Below are 26,682 nucleotides of genomic sequence, written 5' to 3'. Positions count from 1 at the left end.
TCCACTGAGGAAATTGCTCGCTGTAAATCCACACTGAAAGTCCTGGGATTCCTGAAGGCCCAGAGGAAAGGGCTTGATTGGATTTTTGAAGCCTCTCTGCCAGCTGTGGGAGAGGAGTGCTGACAGCCTCCCTGAATCTTCCTCACCGATGCCTGGGAGGGGATGCAGGCTGTGCTTGCTCGCTAATGGAATGTAAAGGATGTGTAAATCTCCCACCTTATTTAACTCCCCTCTGAACTTTATATGCAGCAATAAATTTCTCCTCCTGCAAATCTGCTGGAACGAGGTGGGCCTCGGGTGCCAGGTGCCCACGCAGGTGTGGGGGGAGCCATTCCCCTGCTGCTGTGCCATGCAGCAGCCAGACCCTGTCCCTGAGGAACACCAGGCTCTGGGGACACGCTGGGTGCACCTGGGGGCTCTTGCAGGAATGGCTCAGTTTGGGTTCAAGCTGCCCATGCCAGCGTGAGAGGTGCAGGAGTGCCTGGGGCTGGTGTAATCCCCCTCCTCCCCACGGGGCCAAGGGTGTTTAACCCTGAAAACAAAGTTAATAAAACACAGGGGTCTCGTCCTGAGTTAAAACTGCAGCAGTAACAGACAGGCAGAGAGTGGCCAGGCTGTGGTGGGCAACTGGCATCACTCCAAGGCCCCATCATGCAGCTGAGCATCACACAAATAATGGAAAAAAAATGCTGCAAATTTTATTCTATTGCCCCTTATCTCCCATTAATCCTCTTATGTGTTCATCTCATTTTATCCCAGTGTTGACTGTCTGTTTATTGTATTTCTGTAGTCCTCACAAAGACAAAAATCCCTCTGAGTCTTGCCTGGCTGGGCAAGGGGGGGCTCCTGCCTGCTGGCACCAGAGGAGAGGACCAAGGTAACCTGCCAGTGGTCACCACAGCAGATGGTGGCAGAGGAGGGGCTGGAAACCAGCTTCTCCCAGGCCCTAGATTAGTGCCCAGCTGCTTGGGCATCCCCAAATATAAAGAAAGATACCCTAAAAAATATTGTGCCATGTTGTGGCTTTGCAGCCCGTGCTCAGAGCGTGTTCCCAATGCACTAGAGAGGAGACAGGCTTTCCTCTTCACACCCCTCTCTCACTGCAGGCAGGTTTGTTAGAGCCCTGCAAGGGAAGCCCTGCCTGTCTCAAATCCCTCTTCTCCAGCCCAGGCTCTCCAGCTCTGCTCAGTTTTGCCAGCAGCCCCGTGGTCCTCTACCTGCTGCTGGGGGATTTCAAACCAAGGCAGTCAGGAGCACGAGCCTGCTGGGCTTGGCCCTGTTGCTAAAGGATTTTGCTTTGATCCTGTTCTCCAGCTGGGGAGAACAAAAATTCCTTAAACAGCCAAAAATCATAGGGAAGATTGGAGGAGATTTTTTTTTACCTGAGTGGGAGCCCCTGGTTCAAACAATTTGGTGGAGGAGGACGGTGTTTGTAATAGCATAAAACAATTTGGAGGAGAATGGTGTTTGTAATGTGGTGGGAACTTGCACAAATGAGGGAACCCACTGTCTTTGGGGGGGCATTTAGACAGGTTCCACAGCACCCCAGCCTCTCCCAAATTTGTGCAGGCATGGCCAGGCTGTGTGAGTGAATGATCTGGAGGTTGTCATCATCTCTCCCTCAGCATCCTTCACTCCTGCAGGTGCTGAGTGCTTGCCCTGGAACCCAGGAGCCTCCTGGAGGCATCCAGTGCATCTGGGACAGCCCATTCACGTGCACTGTGCCAGCCAGGTGGGCTCAGTCCTCTCTCCTGCTGCACATTGATCAGACAACTCTTGGTGTAAATTCTCCCAGGATCTGGCAAACAGCATGGGAACTGTGGAGGCCTCTGGCTTTGGTAGGTGGGAATTGCTTTTCAAACCCAGTTGAATTTCCAGCCTCCTCAGCATCCTGTGGCAGGAGCTGTGGGGTTAATTGGTTTCTGTGTGGCAAAGTGCTGCCTTTGCCCTGTGTCAAACCTCCTCCCACGGTGCCTTCCAGTTCTCGTGCAGTGCCAGCTCCCTGCCCAGTGCCAGGCTGCTTTCAGGGACCTCCATGGTCCCTCTGCTCCTTTCCAGCCTGGAGATCCCAAGTCTTAGCTGGGGAAGGCAGTGTCTGTGCGTGTTTGCCTGTGGAAAATGCAACACAGGCTGAGCTTCAGGTTCTCAGGGGTGCATCTGGCCCTGTCTCCCAGGGCTTATTTCAGGACAGCCTCTCCCTGTGCAGAAGATGTTTTTTTCTGGTGACCTGAGCGTGGCTGGAGGTTGTGGTGTGTGTTGTGGTCTTTGCTAGCCATGCTTATACTCTATTTTTGTAATTGGCATTGTTAGTTTGAGAATTTTGTGGTCCCTCCTGCCCCCAATGCCTTGTTGAGCTGTCTCCACTCCTTGCCAGGGGGCAATAAGTCCATCTCTGCCATCCCCAGGATATAACAGGTCCTAGGATTTCCAACTAGCCCCCAACCCTCCTGGGGGCCTCCTGGCCCCTCTGCCTGTGTTTATCTCTAGGTGAGATGCCAGGACCATTTTAAAACTGCAGGCTGGGCAGCAGAAGGCTGCAGCTGCTGCCTGGAGCCAGGCTGCGGCTGCTGCTTCGTTATTTACAGCTGCCTTTGGCTGCTCCTGAGCTTCTCCAGCAGCTCTGCTGGACACTGCTCGCTGTCTGCTTGTCCCTGCACTGAGAGCCAGGGATAACTGTGCCCTCAAACTGGTGCCATCTGGCACCCCACCTTTGTACCAGGAGTGTACCCGCCTCGCCTGCCAGCTCAGGACAGAGCCAGCTCCAGCAGCAGAGCTAACCCCTGAGAGGAGCTCTGCTGATTTTAAACTCCTTCCCAATATTGCCAGCAAATCCAATCTGGAGCACAGGGGGTAAAGCTGAGGGCCATATGGCAGAGCTGTATGCAGGCTGCATTCTCCAGGCTGGGCCCGTGAAGGACTTCACCCCTGAAGGCTGGGCTTATTCTGCTGCCCTTGGTGTTGGTCCCAGCCAGGCTGGCACCCCTCAGCCCAGCTCTCCTCGCTTCAGTGAGCTGTTCAACCCTGCCAAAGCAGGGGCAGCGTTCCCAGGCTGCCAGGCTGCGTGTGACCGAGCAGCTCCTCAGGGCTCTGGAAGGACAGCATCTGTTTGCCCACACTGGGGGTGTCTGGCACCTAAGCGTGGGCCAAATGTCCCCTTCCAAGGTGCCCAGATGCCAGCTGGGTGCAGCTGCAGGGCTGATGGAGCAGAGGTGCACGTTGCAGTGGGTCCTGTGCCAGCCCGCTCTGCCTGCCCTGCTTTTGTCCCCGCTGTTGGTCCCCACGTGCCCTGGCAGCCCCAGGGCTCCATCTGAGAGGGGGAGCGGGCTGTGAGGCTGGGGCTGCCATATGTTCTCCATACAAACACCTCCTGGCCCGTTCCTGGCGTTTCCTGCCGCTGCCACACGTGCCCAGGATCCCACACGCCTCACACGCCGCTCTCCAACTGCAGCCTGGCAGATGGAGGAGCCCGGCAGGAGGAGAGGCAGGACTCCACAGGCTCTGGGTGTTCTTGTGTTGTTCACAGCAGCAGAGGAAGAGGGAGGAGAGCTGGCACCCAAAGTGCCCCTCTGCAGAAGGGGCGAGACCTTCCCATAGCCATTCCCCATCCTGTGAGCCCTTCTTCAGCTGCACCGAGTGTTTTTAGCTGGTGCCACTTGTTTACAGGCAGTTGGGAATGGTGTGAGTGTCCTGGGAGGATGGAGACCATCGTTCCTCCCAGGCAGGTGGTACAGGCTCGCTTTGGTGGCAGATGGCCAGTCAGCATTAAGAGCAAAGGCAGAAAATCAGTCCTCAGAGGGAGCAGAGATTTATTGCGGTAGGAAATTAAAAATGTATGCGTCAGCTTTTGGAGTAACTCCTGTTCTGCCTTTATCTGTTTGGGGGGGATGAGGGCTCTGTGTTCAGCCCTGTGCCGTGGCAGGGAGGTCTGAGGGGCTCAGGGAGCTGAAGGACATCCCTTGGCTGTGAGTGTATCGTGAGGGGCAGTGACTGCACCGAGCTGATGTCCCTCTTACCTTGGGTGGCAGAGTGTGACAGGATCAGTGTCAGCTCTGAGCACGGCAGGTGAGTGTCCCAGCCTCAGCAGTGGGATATCTCCATGCCACAGTCAAGACGCTGTGAAGAGCCAGGTGCTCCCACAGGGGTACGTGTGTGGTGGGCTCCTGCTGGGCACAGAGAGGTTTTCCCTGATAAATCCTTTTAAAAACTTTGTGCTGAGCTGTTTCCCAATGACTTTGAGCCTCGGTGGCATTGAACCTCGGTGGCATTGTGTCACTGTGGTCCCCGAGGACACAAGGGGATGCAGGGCAGGCTCTTGGGCTAAGGGTGGGCAGCAGGCAGGTAAGGACACAGGCAGGGTGTAAGGACACAAAAACAGCCCTCTGCTCCCTGCAGTGGGATGGGGCCAGTGCTGGTCTGTGCCCACCAAGGTGTTCCCCAAGCAGTGTGGCCCCAGGGTGAGGCTGGATTTGGGTGCTGCTGATGGCACCAGAGCTGCTGAGCTCCAGGAGTTGTTCCATATCCTCGGCTCCCTGCTGCAAGAGCGAGGCCGTGAGCCTTGCAGCCCAGCGCAGCTCTCCGCCCAGAAATTAAAAGAAGAAACACAAAAATATCAGGCTCCAGAGAAGCGATGGCTCCTGGGGTGCAGCCAATTACCTGTGTGAGGGAGAGAATCACCTCACCCACTGCTGCTGCTGATTTTCCCTGCTCTCTCTCTCTCTGGTCCGGGCTGAGCACACGTTAATCCCAAGCCCGGCATGGCAGTGCTGCCGCAGGAAGGGCGCTCAGAGCCACAGCCTGGAGAGGGATGTTGTACCTGCTGCTGAGCACATTATTGCTTCTCCAGGAGCGGATAAGTCCTGCTTACCAGGACGCTCGTCCACTTTTATTTAATTTCCTGGTAATGCTTCTGCAGCATCCAAGTCTTATCAGGAGAGGAGCAGCTTAAGAGGCCGGTAAAGGAGTTTTTATTGTCAGTATCCACCTCTTTATTCCCCTCTTCCCTTTGATGCTGGATGGCAGGCTGGTTGAGGCTGAAGTGAGGTGTGCTTTCCTTCCCTTTTGTGTGTTAAAGCTGCCAAGATTTCCGGGCTAACCAATTCTGATGGTAATTTCGGGGCTGCTGTCCCTGGTCCCTGGGCGGTCACCGGTCACCGGCTGTGGTTCCCTGGGCAAGGAGAGAGGGTGACACCGATTGCACACACAGGAACAGATCTGGGGCCACAACTGGGCAGCGCTGGGCTGGGAATCACCCCTCACTTTGCTGTGGCTTGGTGAGCAAACCCCTGCCTCTGTTTCCCCGGAGCCGTGGCACTGAGCTCAGCCACATCTCCGAGGCATCCCAGCCCCGCTGCTCATCCCCGCGTCCCTCTGCTGCGGGGGCTTGTGGATGGAGGGGCTGGAACTGCTGTGGGCAGCAGGGCTGGGATGAAAGGAGGGTCCCCCGGGATGCCAGCAGCTCGGTGACTGCTGTCCTGTGGCAGCCAGCTCCTGTCCCTGGCCATGCCAGGCGTGCGGAGACGCAGTGCTGCATTCAGCCCCTTTTCAGCGGCACACAATGGCCTCGGATAACGATTGTTTGAGAAAATTGGTTGAATCGCGTGATTCTCTTTGTTGTGGTTGTTACTGTTGTTCTTTTAAATGCTCATGGGAGTAGCAGAGCAGCTAATGAGGCGGCGCAGAGACAGTCGCTGGGGAGATGGGCTCGCCTGTGCCTCCCCGCAGCTGCACTCTCCTGGCCGTGGAGCTGGCTCTGCTCCTGCTGCCAGCAAGGATGGGTGAGCACTTCCCGAGCTCAGGGGGTGTCCAGACCCTGCTGCTCCTCACCAGCTCCCTTCCCCAGGCTCACTGTTTTCTCCTCCAGCCATGCGGGAGGGGAAAGCCAGGAGCACCCATCCGGCTGGGGGCTGGGAATGGGTCACCCGGCTGTGGTGACACCCCATCAGCACAGAGCACAGCTCAGCCCTGAGAGCACAGCTCACCCCTGACCCTGGGCACAACTCCCCTGGAGCTCTCCTGGCTCCCATGGCAGATGTGGGTGACACCCCATCAGCACAGAGCACAGCTCACCCCTGGCCCTGGGCACACTCCTCTGGAGCTGCGAGCTCTCCTGGCTCCCATGGCAGATGTGGCATCCTCCCTTAGAGGATTTTGGGTGGTTACCTGGGGATCAGGGCTGTCTTTGCTGACAGTGATGTCCTCAAGGCCCGAGCTGTGTGTGCTGGTGTGCCAGGAGCTCCTGTCCCCTCCAGCCCCATGTGCTGTCCCTCTTGGCTCTGCAGCTGGTGCCAAATGCAGCGCTGGGAGCGGGTGGGGGTGTCAGAAATGCAGACAGATAGTATTAGATGGATGATGCATCAAACCCTAAACTGATAGGAGATGGAACAATCACTGTGCTGTCAAAAGGCCAGGAAGGATCTCTTTTAAATAGACTAAATAGTCTGGACAGGAACAAGCAGCGAGCAGCACAGAAACAACAGCACGTTCACCACTTTGTTTTTCTGGCTGGGCTGTGTGTGTTGCCATCTGTGCTGTGCCCCACAGCCATCCCGTGGTGCTGGAATTGCTCCCCAGAGCAGGCTCACAGCCTGGAGCCACGGCTGGCATTGCTCTGGGGTGCCAAGGACAGCTTTGACACAACCTTGCCCTGGGCTGGATCTCCCCATCTTCTGGTTGTCTCCACTCCAAGGAGCCCCTGGGCTGATGATGGAGATTTGGTTGTAGCAGCACAGCTGAGCCTGCCTTAATCCCAGTTTTTAGACTGGCTAAAGTTGTTTTCACTTATCTCTGATATTGTTGAGCCATGTTACACAACATGAATGAGCCAAGCCTTGAGTTTGCTCTTAAAGCTCTGCAGAATGGCAGAGAGAGCTCTCTGGCTGTGCCAGGGCCGCTGTCTCCCCTGTGACCCTCAGGGGTGGCCAGAGCCACACCACAGCAGCTCACCCCACACACATCTCCCATCTAAGGAAGGGCAGTGCTGGGGCAGTGAGTGCTGGAGAGGACAGTGTGATTCACCCTTGGTGGCATCTCCAGGGCTGTCCCCTGCCTGAGCTGCTGTGGCAGTGACGGGCACCGAGCAGTGCTGTTCTGCACGGGAGCACTGTGGCCGTCCCGGGCAGGGCCCAGCAGCACTGCAGGCCAGCTGTGGTGACAGCCGTGTCCCTGTGATTGCAGCGCAGCCATGTGATGCCGGAGGAGCGCGGTGGCGATGATATGGAATGTGGGCAGCTGCCTTCGGACACGCTCCGACAGGTGACGGTCCAGCGCCACCCCCTCTACGGATTCGGCTTCGTGGCTGGCAGCGAGCGGCCGGTGGTGGTGCGGTCAGTGGCAGCAGGTAGGGTGTGGGGGTGGCCCTGGACACAGCTGCAGCGTGCCAGGGGACACAGCTTCCCCTCCCCGGGCTCCTGTGCTCTCCTGTCCCCTCTGGCGGGCCTGCAGGGTGTCCTCCACAGCCACACACGTGGGAAAATGCTTCGGGGATGCTTGGGACCCTCCTGTTTCCCCTCCACCCCGCAGCTCCAGGATGCCTGGGTTGGCCCTGACCCTCTCTCCTGGCAGGCGGCCCCTCTGAGGATAAACTCCTGCCAGGAGATCAGATCTTGGCCATCAACGATGAGGATGTGAGTGAAGCCCCCAGAGAGAGATTCATCGAGCTTGTCAGGTGAGGACAACACTTGTCCCTCCTCACCTCTGGGGAGGGGCTCACGCCAGGCTGCTGTGCCTGTACCAAAGCCTTGGGGTGTCAGCGCACACCCACATCACCAGTGGTCACTGCTGGGGTGGGGAATTCTCAGCCTGAGCAGGGGGAGTCGCTTGGAGCAAGTGCCATAGCCATTCCCAGCTGGCCAAGAAGTGGGAGAGTGTCCTCAGCCACGTTTCAAGCACCACAAGGAGCCCACAGAGGTCCTGGCCACCACGGGGCTGGGACGGGTGGGATGTGCTCTCTCTCGGTAGCCAGTTGCACATGTCGAGGTCCATCGCCTTAAGGTCCCATCCATCTTCATTTCTCCTTTCTGTCACAGGAAGGCCAAGGACTTCATCATCCTCACGGTCCTACACACCCACCAGGTGAGACTGGCAGGGCCTGGCCAGCTCCAGGGGAGCCAGGACAGGGGGGAAAAGCCCTTCTGGAGACCGAGGCGGGGTCCCTGGAGACCCTGCGAGAGGACTCAGGCAGCTCAGCTGATTTGTTGGACCCACATCCCACCGGCCCAAGGCTCTTCCAAGCTGTCGGGTCTGAGAGCTGCCATGGCCCCTCAGGGGGTCACTGGGCACTGCAGCCACCTCCCCGTCCTTGTCACCAGCAGGGAGGGAGGAAAAATATTCCCAAAGCCATACGGTTTGCTGAGGACATCATGTGTGTCTGATGGAGTAACCCAGAGGTGGCAGGGAGGGGTCACTGCTGGCCTGGGAGACCCCGGGGAGCTGAGGGGGCCAGGCTGCAGGAGGGCTGGGAATGCTGCAGGAGGGCTGGGGATGCTGCAGGAGGGCTGGGGATGCTGCAGGAGGGCTGGGGATGCTGCAGGAGGGCTGGGGATGCTGCAGGAGGGCTGGGGATGCTGCAGGAGGGCTGGGGATGCTGCAGCCACCAGGGCTCGGTGCCCGTGGCACTGGGGCACACCAAGCTGTCACACCCAAGGCACTGTTTGTGCATCACCAGGTCTTTGATGCTGGGCAAGGAGAGAGGTGTGAGAGCTCCCCTGTGCTCCCCCCCTCTCCGGGAAGGAGATGCCCCCACCCAACGCTGCTGTGGCAGGAGCAGAGGGTGTGTGCCACCCTCCAAAAAAGGTTTTTTCCTCCTGGCCCGTTATGGCTGCCAGCCAGGACAGGCGGCTCAGCTGCTCTGGCACCATCAGACACACACAGCTCTGTGGCACGACCCTCTCTGTGCTGGATATGTGCAGGCACTGCCTCCAGAACATCCAGCAGGGATGCCCGGGGTCCTGTCATCTCCCTGGGGCTGCAAACCCCCGTGCAAGGGGTTAATCTCTCTCATCCCACTGGTGCCAGTGCCTCCAAGCAAGACCTGGCTGAGACCTGCTGGAGCTCAGCCTGCACAAGGGGTGCCAGGCACTCCCTGGGGTGCAGCCTCCCTGCCACACTGCTGCTGTGACTCCAGGGGCTGCTGCTCATCCTTCTGGCCCTGCCTGCAGTGCTGTGTAACCACAGTCAAGGGGATTTGCTTTCCCCCCTCCCCATTTCATGGTTTGCTGCCCGCTCCCCATCATCACGCTGGCTCCAGAGGGGTTTCCATGCCTGCCTTTCCCCACACCATGGCTCCATGGCTGGTGATTTACCCAGTGCTCTCTTTGCAGTCTCCCAAATCTGCTTTCATCAGCGCAGCCAAGAAGGCGAAGCTAAGGTCCAACCCGGCCAAGGTCCGGTTTTCAGAGCAGGTGACCGTCGGCGAGACAGACCCAGTAAGTCCTGCCCTCCTTCCTCTGGGTTCCAGCCCCTCCAGGTGTCCCCAGGGCCACGGGGTGTGAGCTGGTTTGGGGCCACAGGGCTCCTCTTCCCTGATTTGGGCTCTGAAGGTGGGAGCAGCTGTGTGGCCACAGGACAGATACCCTTGGGCACAGTCAGTGCGTTGGGGACTTTCTGTGGTCCTCCCCCTGTCCTTCTGAAGGAGCCACCAAAACTGGCCTTAGAAACCTGGTCTCAACTGAGTCCCCCAGGGGAGGCATCCAAGCAATGCCAGTGCCTGCCCTAAGGAAGATCTGTGGCTTCCAGCCTGATCCCAAAATCTTTGGAGTGCCTGTATGTGGGGCAGGGTGACCAGGGCACTGCTGAATGGCTGCGGAGGCTGAAGAGTTCCAGCCCAGTGCTTTTATCTCTTAATTGCAGGAAGGTTTTATCAACAACAAAACAAAAGTGAAAAAACCCTTGTAAAGCGCTTCTAGCACTTTCTATTTTTAAGCAAAATCAATTAGGTAATTATCTGATTGAAATGCTTCTCACCAAATAAAATCAGCCTTCTCCCAACTTCCTGCAGGGGGGATGTGCAGGGCTGAGGGGGGATAGGCTTGGGGTAAGGGTCAGGAAAGAGGGGTCAGCTCTGAGCTCCCTCCCCTCTGGGACACCAGCTGGGCAGCGGGACAGGCTGCCAGGCGTGGGCCCTGGGATGTGCTGGACAGAGCAGGATGCTCTGTTCCCCCTGTAGCTGCTGGGAGCTGAGTCTGTCAGGCAGCTCGGAATTGCCTCAGTTCTGTGCTTCTCGATGGCTCAAGGGACTGCTGGGTTTTCAGGGGAAATGTGCCTCTCAGCACAAAAGCCTCGAGCAGCAGGGGATGCAGGAGTGCTCCATCACTGACACTGTCTCTGTCCCCACCCTCCCTCCATCTCTCCGTGCCCCCCACCCTCCTCACCTCCCCCTTTGCCGGCCCCACATGCCAGGACATGTTGAAGAAAGAAGCTCTTCTCCTCATTCCCAACGTGCTGAAGGTTTTCCTGGAGAACGGGCAGATCAAATCCTTCACGTTCGATGGCCGAACCACTGTGAAGGTGAGCCCCTCCTATCCCCCCCACAACAGCACCGTGCCACTCCTCTCCTCCCACCTGCCCAATCCATTTTTCCTCTCCTGCTTCCCATGCAGGAACCCCTCAGCAGTGCTGGGCTGGCTGTGAGCAGCCGTGGTGTGATGGATGGCGTGTCTGCTCCCCAGGCAGCACGCTCTGCAGCTGGCAGGGATGGGCGTTTGCTGCCTCTCTGCCTCTTCTGCCTGCTCTCCTTGCTGTGAGCCACCCTGCAGGGTGGGTGCTGCTGCCAGCCCCCTGCCAGGGGCAGCTCCCTCAGCACCACCACGGTGTTAACCCCAATGCTGGGGCTCTGGCTGCTGGTCACTGTCCTCTGAAAGGCTCTGAAAGGTCTGAAAGGCTTCCTCTGAAGGCTCTGAGAGGGGGTTATACATGAAGCACTGGGGCTCCTTCCTGGCTGTGCCTCTGCTCTGAGTTACCTCCCAACAGCCACCCAGGATGGCAGGGGAGTGGAGACCCCCCTCACCCACAACTCAGTGACCTTTCAAAGTCCTGTGCACCCTCTGAGCCTCATCCTGGCATGGCCCTGATAGCCAGGGAAGGGTGTGCTCTCAGTGAGGTCCCGGCTCCCCCTGAGGAAGCAGCCAGTGCCTGGCACCCAAGGCTGTCCGTGGCATTTGCAGGACGTGATGGTGACATTGCAGGACCGCCTGGCGCTGAGACACATCGAGCACTTTGCCCTGGTCCTGGAGTATTCCAGCCCGGAGCAGAGCCACCGCTTCCTGCTGCTCCAGGACAAGCAGCCCCTGGCCCACGTAAGCTGCTGGGTGTGGGAGGGGGTTGGGATGGCCGAGAGGAGGGGCTGGGCACAGAGAGCCTCTTCCTCCCTCAGTGTGGGGCTTGGCTGGGATCGTGGGGTGACACAGCCTCTCCCTGCCTCTCCTTGCCATGGTCCTGCAGGCTCAGGGGTGAAAAGGGTGGCCAAAGAGGGAGACAGCCAGGGTTGTATCCATCCCACACTGACAGCACCACGGAGCTGCTCAATCCTCCAGCCTGGGCAGCTGCAGAGAGCACTCATGAGCTCCCTTGGCTGGGAGAGCCACTAAGCTGGTGCTGTACAGGACCAGGGATAAAGTGGGGATCATGGAACACACCTTTGCCTGAGTGGCACAAACCCTACAGCACCAGGCAAGGCTGTCACCCCAAGAAAGGCTGGGATGAAAGGGGGTGCATGCAGGGGAGAAATCAAAGAGGAGAGGGCATCTCGTGCCCTGCAGCCAGTGGTTCCTGGGCTCACTGCTCCCCTCTGCCCGTGCCACAGGTTGTGCAGAGAACACACTACCACGGCATGAGATGTCTCTTCCGTGTGAGCTTCTTCCCCAAGGACCCGGCGGAGCTGCTGCGCCGGGACCCCGCAGCTTTCGAGTACCTGTACATCCAGGTAGGGGCTGGCAGCTGCCGGTGCTCGTGGCCCACACGCCTGCCAAGGCTGTGCAGCCCTCGGGTGGCAGTGCCCTGTCCCTGTGGCTGGCTGAGGACAGCTCTTCTCCATCCCACAGAGCCGCAACGACGTGATCAGAGAGCGCTTCGGCACAGACCCCAAGCCCGAGATGCTGCTGGGGCTGGCTGCCCTCCACATCTACATCACTGTCTCAGCCACCCGCCCCAGCCAGAAGGTCTCCCTCAAGAACGTGGAGTGAGTCCTCCTCCCTGTCTCCAGGCACCCACACAGCCCTCATGTGTTGTCCCTTCCCTGTGTACCCATGTCACAGCAACGTTTTGGGGTGTGGGGCATGAGGTGCTCTGAGAGCCCCCCTGGCAGCAGTGACAGCCAGCCCCTGGTCCCACCACGGGGCTGTGTCAGAGCCCCTCACTCTGACACCTGCAAGCAGCAGCCAGGGCTGGGGATGTTTGCTGTGAGCCCAGGACCATTTCCATGGGAACCTGGGCTGATTCTCTGCTTGCATCCGAGACAAGGAGATGTGGCTGTGTAATCTCAGCCTGTCACCAAGCTGTGCAGTGCTGGCTCAGCCCTCCTGTGGCTCCTGGGGGACCTAAACCCAGCCTATCTATGCAGGCTGGCCTTGCCCAGTCGGCAGAGGGAGGAAGGAGGGAGGGGAACCCTCCAGAAGACCCCAAAAGAGGTTTGGGAATTTGCCCTGCATCCCCTAAGCTTACATGAAGGTGAGTGGAAGCTGGGGTCTGCTGCAGAGCGTGGCACTGCTGTTCAGTGTCACCAGCCTGGGGTCCCTCCCCTTGGGGACCCGAGCTGGGGGCTGCTGCTGCTCTGGTTGTGGCACCAAGGCAGTGCTGGTGTGGCTCCAGCTCCCTCTGACGGCAAGAGGATGCTCTGGGACAGTTTTCTGTCCCTCTCTGCCCCCTGGCAGTGTCTCCCACCCGGCAGCTCATGCAGGCTTCCCTCCCCACAGGAAGGAGTGGGGTCTGGAGCCCTTCCTGCCCCCCTCGCTCCTGCAGCTCATCAAAGAGAAGAGCCTCCGGAAATCCCTCTCGCAGCAGCTCAAAGCCCACCAGCACCAGCCTGGCGGTGCCAAGGTGAGCCCAGCCCACTCAGTCCCTGTTTAGGGCTGGGGGGTGGCACCCTGCCCTCCACCCCAGCCTGTTGTCCCCATGTGCTTGGGGACTCTTGTAATTAAATCCCCTGCAATGGGAGACAAAGCCCAGACAGCCAAGTAGATATTCCCTCTTCTGAATCTGCTTTCAAGACCTGATCTGGATTGCAGGGAGTGCAGCGAGGATCAGGGCTGAGATCAGCTGAGGCTTGGCTGAAGTGGCACTCATCAGTTCATTGTTATCGCTGCTTCTGGGCTTGCAGAGCTCTGGAGGCGGCTGCTGAGCCTTTGCCTTGGTGCCTGCAGCCCTCACAGCTCCCCAGGGAGGGAGGGTTGTACATCTCAGGGGGGTTATACATCAAGCACTGGGGCTCCTTCCTGGCCGTGCCTCTGCTCTGAGTTACCTCTCAGCAGCTGCCCAGGGTGGCAGGGGAGGTGAGACCCCCCTCACCCACAGCTCAGACCCTGCCAGCACAGCCCATGCCCAGAGCTGCCTCACAACTTGCTGTGCACCCCTACTCGAGAGCCCCCCAGTCTGCCCAGCCTCCTGCATCTCTCCCCCCTGTGCTGATGGTGATCCTCCTGCGTGGTGTTCCCTCAGGTCTCCACAGCCCAGGCAAAGCTGCAGTACCTGAGGATCCTGAACGAGCTGCCGACCTTTGCTGGGGTTCTCTTCAACACGGTGGGACTGGTACGGTAATTCCGGCTGGGCTGGGCGGTGCCTGCTCCTGACTGTGTGCTGGGGGACAGGGGACGTGTGGCTCCCACAGAAATCACTCCCCTCAGTCTCTTGCTCTGCCCCAATGAGCTCCAAGCCCACCCAGAAAAGCTTTTAGGGTCTCTGCTGTCAGTGGGTTGGATTTTCAGGTCTGCAGGGTCACATCTGCTCTGTTCTTGCCAGCCTGTGGGGCAGCGAGATGACCTGTTCAGTGAGGCTGGAGCAGTTTCAGGCATGTGTTTGTAGCTTGATTGTGCCCTGGCACATCCTGCCATCCATCCTGGAGGAGGGCAGCTCCTGGCAAAGGGCACTGTGTTCCCTGCTTGCCCACACAGCCCTGGCTGCCCCTGTCACAGGTGCCTGATCACTGCCACAGCCATCCTTCACCTCTGCTGCTCACCCAAACCACCTCAGCAGGAGGAAAGCCTCCCACAAGGGCTCCCCACTGCCTGGCTCACCCCTTCACCCCTGTCCCTCCACCTCCCACCCAGAGGTCAGTCCCCATGTGGGTGTCACCTCTCTGCCACCCTTCCCGTGGTCTCAGCACTTCCCTGGCTTCCCGTGCTTTGCCCACTCTGGCAGCCTTTGGTCTGCTCTGCCCCTCACCTCACAGCTCAAAGGGTGCCTGCAGGAAATCAGCTGTGCCATGGCAGAGCAGTCACAGCCTGCTCCTGACACTGCCTCAGTAGACAGCATTTTTTTCCCTCTCTGACACCAAAGCAATGCCTCTGAGCCAGCCTGTGTGTTGAACTGGGTTGAAGTGGTAAAAAGTATTCCTTTATTATCTTCTGCAATGAGCTGCCCATCTTCTCCTCCCTTCCATGCCTGGCTGGAAGCATCCTTTCAGACCAGGGCAAGAAACATCCCAATTTCCAGTCAAGGTTTTACTCTTTCTTCTTTTCTGAAATACATTCACTGCCTCCTTTTCTTCGTTCTCTCGGAGGCAATGTCAGATCAGATAGATTTGTAACACACTTATTCAGTGTAGTAACACCAGTGAGCCTGAATATTTCATGTGGACATTCGGCTCAGAGCTTTACTTTTAAACAGCCCTGGCATCCTGCACACCACTCCCAGCCCCGCAGAGGGGCTCAGGGAGGCAGGCTGATGGCACCAGCCTTACCTGCTGCTCTACGAGAGCCCTCCTGGACCTGCCCAAGCTGCAGGCATTGAGGCTTGGCTCCATGGAGGGATGCAGGGGCAGCCTGTGCCACCCTGGGGTGTGTTTGCTCAGCCCTGTGTGTGTCTCTCCCCCGTTGTGCCAGCAGGACGAGAAGCAGCCAGCCACCACCCTGCTGGTGGGGCCCCGGCACGGCATCAGCCACGTCATCGACCTGAAGACCAACCTCACCACGGTGCTGTCAGAGTTCAGCAAGGTCAGCAAGATCCAGCTGTTCCGGGAGAACCAGGGCGTGGCCCGGGTGGAGACGAGCATCCTGGATGCCAAGGTAGGCACGGGCACCGTGGGGGCAGAGAGGGGAGGAGAGGGGGTTGGGGTTTGGGGCCAGCCTTTGAGGGGATTCAGGACTCAGCTGTGCGCTGGTCAGTCTGCTTGGGGATTCCAAAGAGACCCCAAAACACCTTCCACACCGGGGTTTGCAGCATCTCCCCTGCTGGTCTGACTCCTTGTGCCACACGGGCAGGGATTGCTGCTGAGGGCCACAGGGCAGGCATGGTGACCTTCTGGCCATGACCCAGGGCCACAGGGCAGGCATGGTGACCTTCTGGCCATGACCCAGGGCCACAGGGCAGGCATGGTGACCTTCTGGCCATGACCCAGGGCCACAGGGCAGGCGTGGTGGCTTTCTTGCCATGACCCAAACACCTTCCTAATGGTTCAAGCAGGGTCCTCGGGGCAGATGGGGGTGACACTGGCCAGGCAGGTAGCAGGACCCTTTGAGGCAGGACAGCACCTCACCTCTGCTCAGGGCTGGAGAGGAGCAGTGCACGGCCATACCTGGGCTGGCTGCAGCCACTGGAAAGGACTGGGAGGTTTCATGCATTAGTGGCACTTGTGGAACTTGTCAAGCCAGGCAGGATTGTTGAGTGAAGTGGAAATGGTGGGAAGGGGTGTCAGGCTGAGTGTGAGCACAGATGACTGTGTGTCCTTGGCCCAGTAGTATCTTGCCAGGTTGCCCCCACTACCCTCCCCTTCAGCCCCCAGAGCCCTCCTTGGCACACCCTCCTGAGCCTGTGTGTTATCATCCCCCATCTCCTGCTGGTGTGCAGTGCAGTGCTGGTTCTGATACTCAATCCCTGTGGTCCAGCCCTGCCACCCCTCCTCACCCCTCACGGGTCCCAAACCCTCCAGGAAAAGTGTCAGCAGAACAGTAAAATCTTTATTTACTCCTTTGGTGTCCAGTGCAGCAGCCACAAGATCCTAAGAGATCTTCCCTTGGCCTTTGCTCGGGTTTTTATCAAGCTGGGACACATCCCTGACAGACTTAAAGGCAGATATCTGTGTGTGTCTCCAGGGCATCCTCGGTGTCACTGCCTCCCTGCCCCTTGGGGAAGGACAGCTGAGAGGCAGAGACCTCACAGATAAATGCCAAGCCTCGTCTTCTCCTCTCCTCCCACTTTGAATCAAGAGGACAGAGCTAGGATTGAGTTTGGAGTTGATTAGTCAGGAGCAGTACTTGGCAGGGACTGGCACAGCGGGGCCAGGGCTCTGTGGGGCATGCAGGTGCTGCTGCACAGGTGTATCTGCACAACCCCTCGCAGCATTTGGCTGTGGGGCAGCTTTCCTGCCTCTGCATTCATCCCTTTTCCCCCGAGACTGATGAAGCTGAGCTGCTTTGCCAGCTGTCTCTGTGTTCCACCTCCTGCAGTCCCAAAGCCTCAGCCCTCTCCACAGCCCTTCCTTTGCACTGTGTCAGAGTCTCACAGATGTAATCGTGGTGGATTTGTTCAGGATTCTCCTGCTGCCTCCTGTCCTGGTGGATTTTAGCACTTTCTCCCTCCTGGCTCATTAATTCCTCCAAGTCTGTTTTCCTGCTGTTGCTGTGCCTGGTCCAGCAGCTCTGCTAACCTGCAGTAACACCCCAGCAGCCTGTGCCAGAGCTGTGTTAATCCTCATCCCCTCTGCTTCAGCTCTCCCCTCCACAGCCTCATCGACAAAGCCTCTTTTTTTTTTTTTTGCATTCCTAATTCAGTGGGTATTTGGTCAACTGTAACATTTTTAACATTCCCTCTTCTGCATCCCACCGAGGTCAGTTGTGAAGTTAAAGCCTTGGGGTCCTGCTGTGCCTGTCCTAACCCTTCAAAGCCCTCAGCCTCCCCTGCTGCAGCCCGGGCAGGTGGAAGCCCTCCTTGCCCAGCCCCTCCAGCTGCCTGGGCTGTGCAGGAATTTACTCCTCCCTCAATTTACTCCTTACGGAGCAGGAATAACCAGGGGATATTGCCTACACCACGAGTAACCCTGCTGGTTCCTCCTGCTGCCCACGCCCCTCACATTTGTGTGTATAAAATCACCATATTAATGCATTAATAATAGGCTGGTCATGACCCTGTTTCTGCTCGTGGCTCACTGTGAGTGCTCTGAGCACGGCTGTCCCCACTGTCACCATGGCACTGAGCTCTTGGGGTGCTGCTGTCCCCTCCCTGCTGTGGAAGGGAGCACTGTTCCCCCCAGCACAGGCTGGCCACAGGAGGGACAGATGCTCTGGAGGCTTAGGTGATGCTGGCATCCATCTGCTCGGAATTAGGTGGCAATTCCCACGCAGCTTGTCCGCGTGGATCCCGCAGCACTGCTCTCCCCAGCCATTCCCCGCTGCAGAAATCCACTCTGGACCTCCACCAGCCCTTTCCTTCTCCTGTGACCCTGCTATCCAGCCCCCCAAAGGCTGGAGAAGGGCCAGCTCACTGGAGTAAGCCAGCTCCCACACCCCCTGCGAGCAGCCCACATGCACGATGGTTTATCTCCATGAGAAACTCAAGGCAGCTGCCTCTGGCCACCAGAAGCCCCCCTGCCTGCCTGGAGTGCAGCAAGCACCCCATTTATGGATCTCAGCACCATGCCAGGGCAGAGGCTGCTGTTATCTGTCTTCATTTAGGCATTATCCGAAGGGCTGGGTTTTAAAGGCAGAATGTCTGCTCCAAAATGAGGCATATGCTAATCCTACGCAGGACAGCGATGGATGAGGCAGGCTAAGAAAAGCAGGCAAAAAGATCATTACCTCACAGTGCTAATCTGCTCTCTGCAATTATTCTATTGCACTGAACGTGTCACTGGCTAAAGCCCCGGGTTGCAAATCAATCAGTTTCTGCTGTGAGCTGCAAACCATTAGAGGGCTCAAAGTAATGTCCTGAGTGCTCTGGGGACCTGTCAAATCCGTGTCACCCCTGGAGGCTGTCAGAGCTCCGTGGATTGCAGTGTAGGAGGGGATGTCCCCCTGGGCTGTTTCACCCTGATGCCTGGCACTGCTGCTGTCAGGGATGCTGGTGCTGGGGCAGCTCCCAGCCTGAATCTGGAGTAGGAGGTGCTCACTGAGTTACTGTGGAAACACAGATGGTCAGTGATGGGTTAGGGGTTTGTGCAGAAAGACCATCTCGAATTTCTAAGTGTAGTTAAAATGATGGGTTAATAAAAGGGTCAGGTCATGGGGCAGCCCTCAGCTGGGAGGTCTGAACACCCTGAGCAAACCAGCCAGCACAGTCCAGACATCCTCAGCTGCTGCTGACCTGCAACCACAGCCCAAACTCACCTGCCAGGAAGGAGCTGGGGGAGATTTTCAGGTGACAAACAGGCTTGAGGAGATCATAAACCATTTGCATTTATTTCGGGTGGAAAAGAAATACTGTTTGTCTTATGAATTATTCACTAGGTGGTTAATTGGTTTGTTTTGGAGCTTTTCCATCCTGGGCTCCAATTTCTGTTTAAAACAGCCCATTTGGGATACAAACCCAGGGCTACTACCTCTGCTTTGCCTTCTTTAGCTTTTTGCCACTGTGGCAAGTGGGGTGGCAAATGCTGAACCCCTCAGAGAGGAGCTGCACAACCTCGGGACACAAAAACAAAAACCTCCAGGCTTCTGCTGCTGGCTCCAAGGATTTTTGTTCCCTGCAAGGTCTGTGAGAGCTGCAGGGAGGAGAGGAGCAGGTTTTGTCTCAACAGTCACAGAGGGAATGAGAAGTTTTGCTTGGGAATGCTGAGGAAATTGCCAGCCTGAGGTTGGGGGCAGGACCACACATCCCCAACTGCACTGCAGTGGTGCAGGTGGTCATTTTGCAGGTTCCAGTGGTGCAGGTGGTTCATTTTGCAGGTTCCAGTGGTGCAGGTGGTCATTTTCCAGGTTCCAGTGGTGCAAGTGGTTCATTTTCCAGGTTCCAGTGGTGCAAGTGGTTAATTTTGCTGGTTCCAGTGATGCAAGTCATCATTTTGCAGGTTCCAGCGGTCATTCTCACCTGACAAAGCCTCCTTTCTGCTGGGACTGTTGCTTCTCCATTATTCCTCCTCATGTTTGGGCACTGATTCTGGAGCTCACGTATTTGCTGTGGCAGGGAGGTGGCACAAGGTGTCTCCTGCGATCTTTATGCATTAAGTGCATCTTGCCAGGTTAGGGGGCTCTGCACCTCCCGGGGGCTTTCCCCTCCTGCTGGGAGCAGCATTTGAGAGTGGCCGATGCTTCTGAGGCAGCTCAGAATGGAGCCTCAGGCGTGAACCTGCCTTCCTCCCCGGGGCAGCACTGCAAAGTGCTCCTCTACCTCGCATATCCCGGCAAGGACAATGTCAGCATCTCCTGCCTGGCACCGGGACAAGCCTGGCAGGCAGGATGGGGCACAGGGAGGTGCCTGCTCCCCCAGGCTCCCCTGGCTGTGCGGCTGTGCAGGAGCTGAGGGTTTGTCCTGGCTGAAACGCCTTTTCCAAGGGAGCATTCCTCCCACCTGATTTACACAGCTGCACACCGCTGGCCTTTTTGTTATTAACAGTCTCGACAGCGGGGAAAGGGCTGCTGAAGCGCTCTGAATGCCAATGAAGCAGCGCTCGGGGCCAGCCGGCTCACCCGAGCCTGCGGGAGCGGCTGCAGCTCCGAGAGGAGCCGTGCCGGGCTGTGCCTGTGCCCTGTGCCGGGCTCCGGGCACTGCCCGCGGCGCTCGCCGCTGCCCAGGCGCGGTTCCAGCAAAGCCACCGCGACAATTGACTTTGGTCTCCCAGCACAGCCCGTAGCCAGCCGGCGCTTAAGCCGAGATCAAGATTTGAGAGAGGAAAACAAAGGAAAAATTAACTCAGAAAGGTCCCTGGCTGCTGCTGCTGCTGTGCCTGGAATCTGGGAAATGCTGGTGGTGTCCCAGAGAGTGTTTGGATAAAGAGAACTCTGTGCAGAGCTGGGATTCAGCCCCTCCTCAAACCAGGAGGAGCCGAGGAGCCCCCTCCTCTCAGAGGTGATGGGATGATGGAGGAGCTCTCTCTCCTCTCACAGGTGATGGGATGATGGAGAAGCCCCCTCCCCTCACAGGAGTTAGGATGATGGAGGACCTCTCTCCCCTCAGAGGTGATGGGATGATGGAGAAGCCCCTTCTCCTCAGACGTGATGGGATAATCCAGGAGGCCCCTCCTCCCATAGGTGATGGGATGATGGAGGAGCCCCCTCCTCTCACAGGTGATGGGAGATCGAGGAGCCCCTTCCCCTCACAGGTGATGGGATGATGGAGAAGCCCCCTCCCCTCACAGGAGTTAGGATGATGGAGGAGCTCTCTCCTCTCACAGGGGATGGGATGATGGAGGAGCTCTCTCCTCTCACAGGGGATGGGATGATGGAGGAGCCCCTTCCCCTCAGAGGTGATGGGATGATGACCCCTCGGAGCCTCCCCCCAGCCCGGCTGTGCTCCCCTGAGCTGATGGTGGCAGGGATGTGCTCTGGTGCTGAGGCCAGTGCCCGATGTGTGTTTGCCAAACTCCAGTCTGAGAACAGTGGGGAGCCCCACCAAAGCCACCAGGGCAGGCAGGGCTGACATCCCTCCTGCTCCTGCAAGCTCTGACTGAAGCCCTGAGATTTCTCCTGCAGGAAGAGGCTTTGGAGTGACCATGGGACCGCAGCTCTGGTTCCTTACACCGAGTTAATCTTTATTTGCATTAAACCGTTCTGAAGTGCTGTCATCTCCTGAGGGAGAGGGAAGGACTGAGGTTTCCTTTGGCTGGGTACCTGGGTGGGAGGGGCAGACACAGATCCCTGCTCGCAGTGGGATGTGAAGCAAAGGAATGGGATATGAAGCAAAGGAATGGGATGTAAAGCAAGGGAATGGGATATGAAGCAAAGCACTGGGATGCAAAACGAAGAATTTCCCAGTTCCAGCACCACCCAGAGCACTGCCTGCAGGCATCCAGGACAGGAGCCAGCCCGAAAGACAACATGGGGAGAAAATGAGTTTTCAATCCTTCAAAGCCAAATTTGATTTGTTCATTAAAAAAAAAAAAAAAAAAAAAAAAAAAAAAAAAAAAAAAAAAAAAAAAAAAAGGAGAGAAAAAGAAGCCCCAAACCCAACCAAAAAATGCAGCCCTCTAAGGAAGGAGGGACCTGCAGGTCTAACCAACGCTGTGCCCTTATTGATGAATGAGTGGGAAATAGTGGTTCTAGTCACAAGCAGCCTGGTATTGATAGAGCTGAGTTAATAATGCTTAAGGGGAGAGAAGGAAAGGTCAGCATAGAAGTGAAAAATTGACTGCTGCCTCGTTAGGTCCAGGTGCCTGTATTATTAAATAAAAACTTGGCAGTGCACCTCAAGTAAACCAAGGAACATAAATTATGTAAATTCATCTCCCAACTTTCTGCTGCACTGCATTAAAGGAAGCAGAGTAAGACCCAAAGCACCTGATAAAGAGGAGAGATTAAAAGGAAATGCATCTAATCTTAGAGGTTACAGTATGAATAGATGGGATCATAAATTAATTTCAGTATGAGGACTGTTAAAATCATCTAGCATAACCCTGGCCAGAAAATTTCCTACAGACCTTTGTCTGAGCGAGAAAATACCCTCCAGAAGGACACTGAGATCTTATTTAAAGGAAGAGAATAGTAGAAAAATCACTTTATCATTAATAAGCTAATGCAAAAGTCATTTCTTCTATATGGTATAAATGTATTTTATTTTACTTCACAGAGAGACTTGTCACCATTGCTCCACTGAGTTTAGAAAACTTAGAAAGATTTGTGCTCTTCTTCGTGCTGCCTTTTTGTGGGGTTTGGTTGAGATTGAGCAGCAAGTTGAAAAAACTGCAGGGAGATACACAAGGATGTCACAATGAGCCCTGTGGGCACCAGGGCAGTCCTGACCTCAGGCACGAGCCCTCACTGCCTCTTGCAGGATGTTTCTGAGGGAAAGGAGGTGAATCCCATGGGGTGTCACAAGGAAACCCAAAGCACAGCCTGCAGTTCTTCAGGGCTGTTCTTATTTAGAGCAGCCCCTCACAAAGCTGCCCTGAATTTATCATCTAAACCCCTCAGCACCGTGAGCTGGAAATGTTTCGTTCCACCTGTTCACAAAGTCAATATTTGCTCAGCTCACCCGTGCCCACAGCATCTCCTGGAACAGGGTGGGCAAGGCTGCCAATGCCTAAAAATAACACCTCCATTAGCTGCCACCCCTGATACCTCCTCTTTGTGGAATCATTTCCCAACAGAACAGGGCTGCTGCAGTCGTGTTGTCTCTTTGCCTCTTGACCCCATAAATCACTTTCAGTTCTGCTGGCCTCTTTCAGGGGGATGTGGCAGCAGGGTGGACATCTCAAAGGCAGCTGAGCTGTTGCAATCTCAGCAAAACTACCTAGTGGAGTGGGAGAGAGAGAGGCTCAGTCTTGTAGCCCCACATGGGAAAGGCTCAGATCCTGTGCCAGAACTCTGTTAGTGAGCAGCAGAGGAGCCACCAAGGCCAAGGGAGATGCACAGCCTGACTGCAGCAGCTTTGCCCACAGTCAGTGTCTTTGTGAACAGCTCATCATCCATGAGCAGGACACAGAACCACGGCCCTGTGGGCTCCCAGGCCGTGGGGAGATCACACATCCACAGGTGGATGGTTCCAAGCTGCACCTGAAGCGATTTAATCCCTAATAACAATATTTAAACACTTGGCAATTAAGGAACTCTCACGCAGCTTCCCTGTCAGTATATCAGAGTAATCTTTTGTAAGCTGTAATGTTAATCAGGTTTAAGATTCCTCCTGTTCAGAGCAGAGTGCCACAGTTAACCCCAGGATGCCATTTATTGCTGGCAGCCATTCTGGAGGCTGGACTGGCTTGCAGACCTGGCAGGGAGCTCTCAGCACCCTGGTTTCATTTGTAGTCCAGAAACATCAGTCAGGGTTGTTGCACCTCAGCCCTGTTGCCCTTCAGGAGGACTGATCCAGGTGCCTCCTGCCATCTCTGGAAGGGTGGGAGCATCCTGAGGCAGAGGCAGCTGAGCAAAGATGGAAATGGGTCCTGGAGATGCTGGTCCCCAGCTGGGGCACTGGGGCTGCCCTGGGGGCTGCATGGTGAGCACTGACAGGGAGGCAGTGAAGGTTCACAGCCCTGTGCCACCCTGCCTCAGTGGGATTCACACATGATGGAAATTATCCCCTGGTTTTCCTTTTGCAAGGGGATTCTCAGCCCACCTTGGCCTCTGGGTTGAATCTCCCAGCAATGGGGGTTTACCAGCCATTGCCTCCGTCCCACTGGGATTTGCTCCCTCCCTTGCTGCTGACACTCCAAACCCTGCAGAACAAAGCAGGGAAAATGCACAAATATGTCCTCATTCAACAGATGGCTTGAAAAACCCAGGAGGGCTCAGCCCTGTGTAGAAGCCACTCGTTTTAAGGATGCTTCACATGCAGAGCACATGGTTTCCTTTCATCACTTATGTCAAGACTGGAGCTGGGCTGAGAGGTGTCACCCCCTCACCACTGCATGCCTGTCTCCTTTGAGCTATGTTGAGAATCTCCTCACTCCTCTCCCTCTGGTTTGATTCCATCCTTTGATCTGTGTCATCTCAGGTTTATTTTCCAAGATTCAGGAGGAGCCCTGTGAAGTGGGCAGGGGCAGAGCCTCTCAGCAGAGGACATTCACTTGTCAGGATACTTCTCTTCCACATCAAGTTATTTCTTTTCCTTCACCTTCCTGCACAGCAGCCAGAGGGAGCTTCTTTACCCTGGCCCTGGGAGAAATCTGCCCCTGCCAGGGGCTGGCATGGCTTGGGGATCACACACAGCTCTGCCCAGGGCTGATGGCTTCACACCCAAGTTTGTGGCACTTTATGGTCCAGAGCATGACACTCTGGCCTTCCTTGGCCAGAATTGGCTTGGTGGCTCACAGCAGCAAATATTAAGCAGAGCACAAAACTGGCCAGTGGGTACCAGGAACCTCTTGTGGTTATAAAACAAGAAAACTAAAATAGCTTTAATGCTTTTCACACTGTGTAGGTTTAAGTGTTTTTTAAAACAGCCTTAGCATTCCCTGAATGTGGTAAATGAGTTCTTCTGAGTCCTGGAGGGCTCTCAGTGTGCAAGAGGCTGAGCGTGGCGGGACAGGCAGCCTGAGACAGCAGCAGTTCAGCATCCCCCAGCCAGCTCAGATATTCCCCTGTACCTGGATAAAAAGGTAGAGGTGCTTTGTGCAAGGGGTAGGTGAGGGCAGGAGCTGCCTTTGCCATAACTACTGAAGGCACTTGCCAATTTTTTCCATCTCATGGGTCTGTCTTAAGCAGTGCTGGGGGCTCAGATGGAGCAGGGGCCTCTCAAGTGAGCTGTGCTGACACAGGCTGCTCTGCCCAGCCTGGCCCCAGCAGTGCACAGGACCTCCCCGGGTGGGTAAGAGTGAATCCCACCCCAACAGCTTCCCTGGGCTAGCTGATCCTCTCCTTGGGACAATCTGGGAACTGGGAGTTGCACTGTCTGCTGCTAGATTGTGCTGTGAGGTTATATGTGTCACACAGACCATGCCTGAGTTTTATTTTTCTTTAAAGCAAAGATCTATTTTAGCATGCAAATAAATGCTCTCCTAAAAGGGAAGGCACCATCTGCTCCTAAGCACAAATTTAATTTTCCAAAGGGTTAGGTTTAAATAAGATCCACAGTCTCAGAGTGGTAGCTGGGGGAACCTGTAATGGGGTTTGGCCCCTTTGGCATCGTGCTGGAAGTTTTAGTTTATGGGAGGGAGACACGGTGCCTGCAGTGGAGAGGGGTTCTGGCAGCTGGAGCCTCCACAAACTCCCTGTGCCCTCCCTGGTGGTTGGACAGGAGCTTGCAGGTGGGCACAGAGCACTGACATGGAGACAGAGGGTCAGAAGGACCTTGCTGTGGGTCCCTCATCCTTGGGGGAGGCAGCAAGCAGGAATCCCAGCTGCAGCCAGACTCTGCTGTGCACAGCCATTTCCTGGGGGAGCTGGAGCAAGGCTCTGCACCTGGCTGGTTGTTCACGTGCTGGGAGTGCTGGGAGCACCAGCAGCTCCCCAGTGCCACCAGTGCAGGGCCCTGTGCAGCTCTGGTGCCCATCAGCTGAGCCAGTGGCCCTCACGTGCTTTGCCTCCCTTGCCTTCCAGCCGCTGGTGTTGCTGATGGAGTGGCCTGAAGCCACCAACTTTGCCTGCCTGATCGCAGGCTACTGCCGTCTCCTGGTGGACTCCAAGAAGATGATCCTGTCCAGGGCCCCCAGCCAGCCTCCCCCACCTCAGATTATCAAGGCAGGTACGTTTCAGCCTCTGCTTTCTGTGCCAGCCCCTTCCCCAGCCTCCCTCTGCAGCATTAGGGAGGGGAAGGCTTTCTCTGACATCTCCCCTCTGCTCCCATTCATCTTCAGAACTCCCTCAAGGGAGCTGAGTCCCTCTTTAGCCAAAAAGCAAAGAGCAGGGAGACAGGTCCTTGTTGCAAACACCCTCGTTTTTTTCATAGTACACAAAAGAAAGATGAGAGACTCCAAATATTTCAGAAGGCAAAGAGCATAGAAAAAGCTTTATAGTCTAATTCTTACTACTTTTTATAAGGTGTTCCCATCCAGACTTAACAAGATTGGTGAATAGGAAGGACACCTCTCTAATCCCATTGGTTAAACTAGAGAAACAGCTAAAATGTTGTTTTTTGAGAACTAGAAAGGCAAAACACCACCTGGAGAAAGATTGTTTTGGGAAAGGACAGTTGTTTGCCAAGATTGTTTTGGGAAGAAGCTTTCTTGACAAATTTTCCCTTGGGGAAAAAAGTTAGCAGCTGCCAGCAGGCTAAAAACTCTCAGACCCAGAAACATCAGGCCCACAGGTGCTCATTTTGGATCAGCCAAAATGACTTGTGGCATCAGCTCAGGCCCTAAGCACTCACTGTGAGTCGTGGAGCAGCTGCAGGAGGAGCTGTTTGAGCAGAACTGTGAATCTGCCAGCCACATGCTGGGCCCTGCCAGAGCAGCCTGAGCACTGCTGCAGGGATGCAGCACACATCCCCTGGCTGGCATCCTGCTCCACACACCCACCCGAGGGTGTGAGCCCTGGGGCTGCATTCCTGCTGCCTCCAGCCTGGGGGTCTGAGCCTCGCTGGCAGCCCAGTGAGTGTGGCTGCTCTGCTCATTTCCTAAATCAGGAAGGGAACTTTGCTGTCCCAGCTTTTCAGGGAGCAGAAGCTGGTCTGGACACAGCAGGAGCTTCCATCCCAACAGGCACCAGTGCTTTCCCTTGAGGATGGATTGCAGGTGTGAGTCACCCTCTGAAAAGAGCAATGATTCTCAAGAGTGATTTCAAACAAGAGCCAGCCCTGAACTACATGCTGCTGTTCCATGCACATCCAATATAGGGAAACATAAAATACAGGTTCAGTGACTAAAGATGGGCAAAACACCAACCCAGATGCTTCTGGAAGGTCACTCGCAGACCTTCCAAGTGACACTGCAGCTCCAGAGTGCTGTGACAAGTCCTCAGTTTATCTGCCAGAGTCAAAACTCCCTTCTCAAGATGGGCCTGGCTTGGGGAG

General features: G+C 56.2%; 1 protein-coding gene across 2 annotated transcripts in view; it reads left to right on the top strand.

The window, feature by feature from the left end:
• Positions 1-26,682, top strand: part of FRMPD3 (FERM and PDZ domain containing 3) — a 58,844-nt gene that overhangs the window by 21,191 nt on the left and 10,971 nt on the right. The window contains exons 2-13 of one of the 2 annotated variants that reach the window (XM_063416743.1): positions 7,174-7,336; positions 7,561-7,663; positions 8,025-8,070; positions 9,318-9,422; positions 10,396-10,503; positions 11,160-11,291; positions 11,798-11,917; positions 12,036-12,172; positions 12,906-13,029; positions 13,648-13,737; positions 15,033-15,212; positions 25,272-25,416. In XM_063416743.1, the coding sequence (XP_063272813.1) occupies positions 7,186-7,336; positions 7,561-7,663; positions 8,025-8,070; positions 9,318-9,422; positions 10,396-10,503; positions 11,160-11,291; positions 11,798-11,917; positions 12,036-12,172; positions 12,906-13,029; positions 13,648-13,737; positions 15,033-15,212; positions 25,272-25,416 (1,441 nt within the window). In that variant the 5' untranslated portion in view covers positions 7,174-7,185. The remainder of the gene's footprint in view (positions 1-7,173; positions 7,337-7,560; positions 7,664-8,024; positions 8,071-9,317; positions 9,423-10,395; positions 10,504-11,159; positions 11,292-11,797; positions 11,918-12,035; positions 12,173-12,905; positions 13,030-13,647; positions 13,738-15,032; positions 15,213-25,271; positions 25,417-26,682) is intronic. The other variant, XM_063416745.1, reaches the window with a different exon arrangement.

Source organism: Prinia subflava, chromosome 20, assembly GCF_021018805.1.
Source record: "Prinia subflava isolate CZ2003 ecotype Zambia chromosome 20, Cam_Psub_1.2, whole genome shotgun sequence".
Taxonomy (NCBI): domain Eukaryota; kingdom Metazoa; phylum Chordata; class Aves; order Passeriformes; family Cisticolidae; genus Prinia; species Prinia subflava.
The sequence above is the reverse complement of the archived record's forward strand: the minus strand, read 5'-3'. Positions and strand labels throughout refer to the sequence as shown.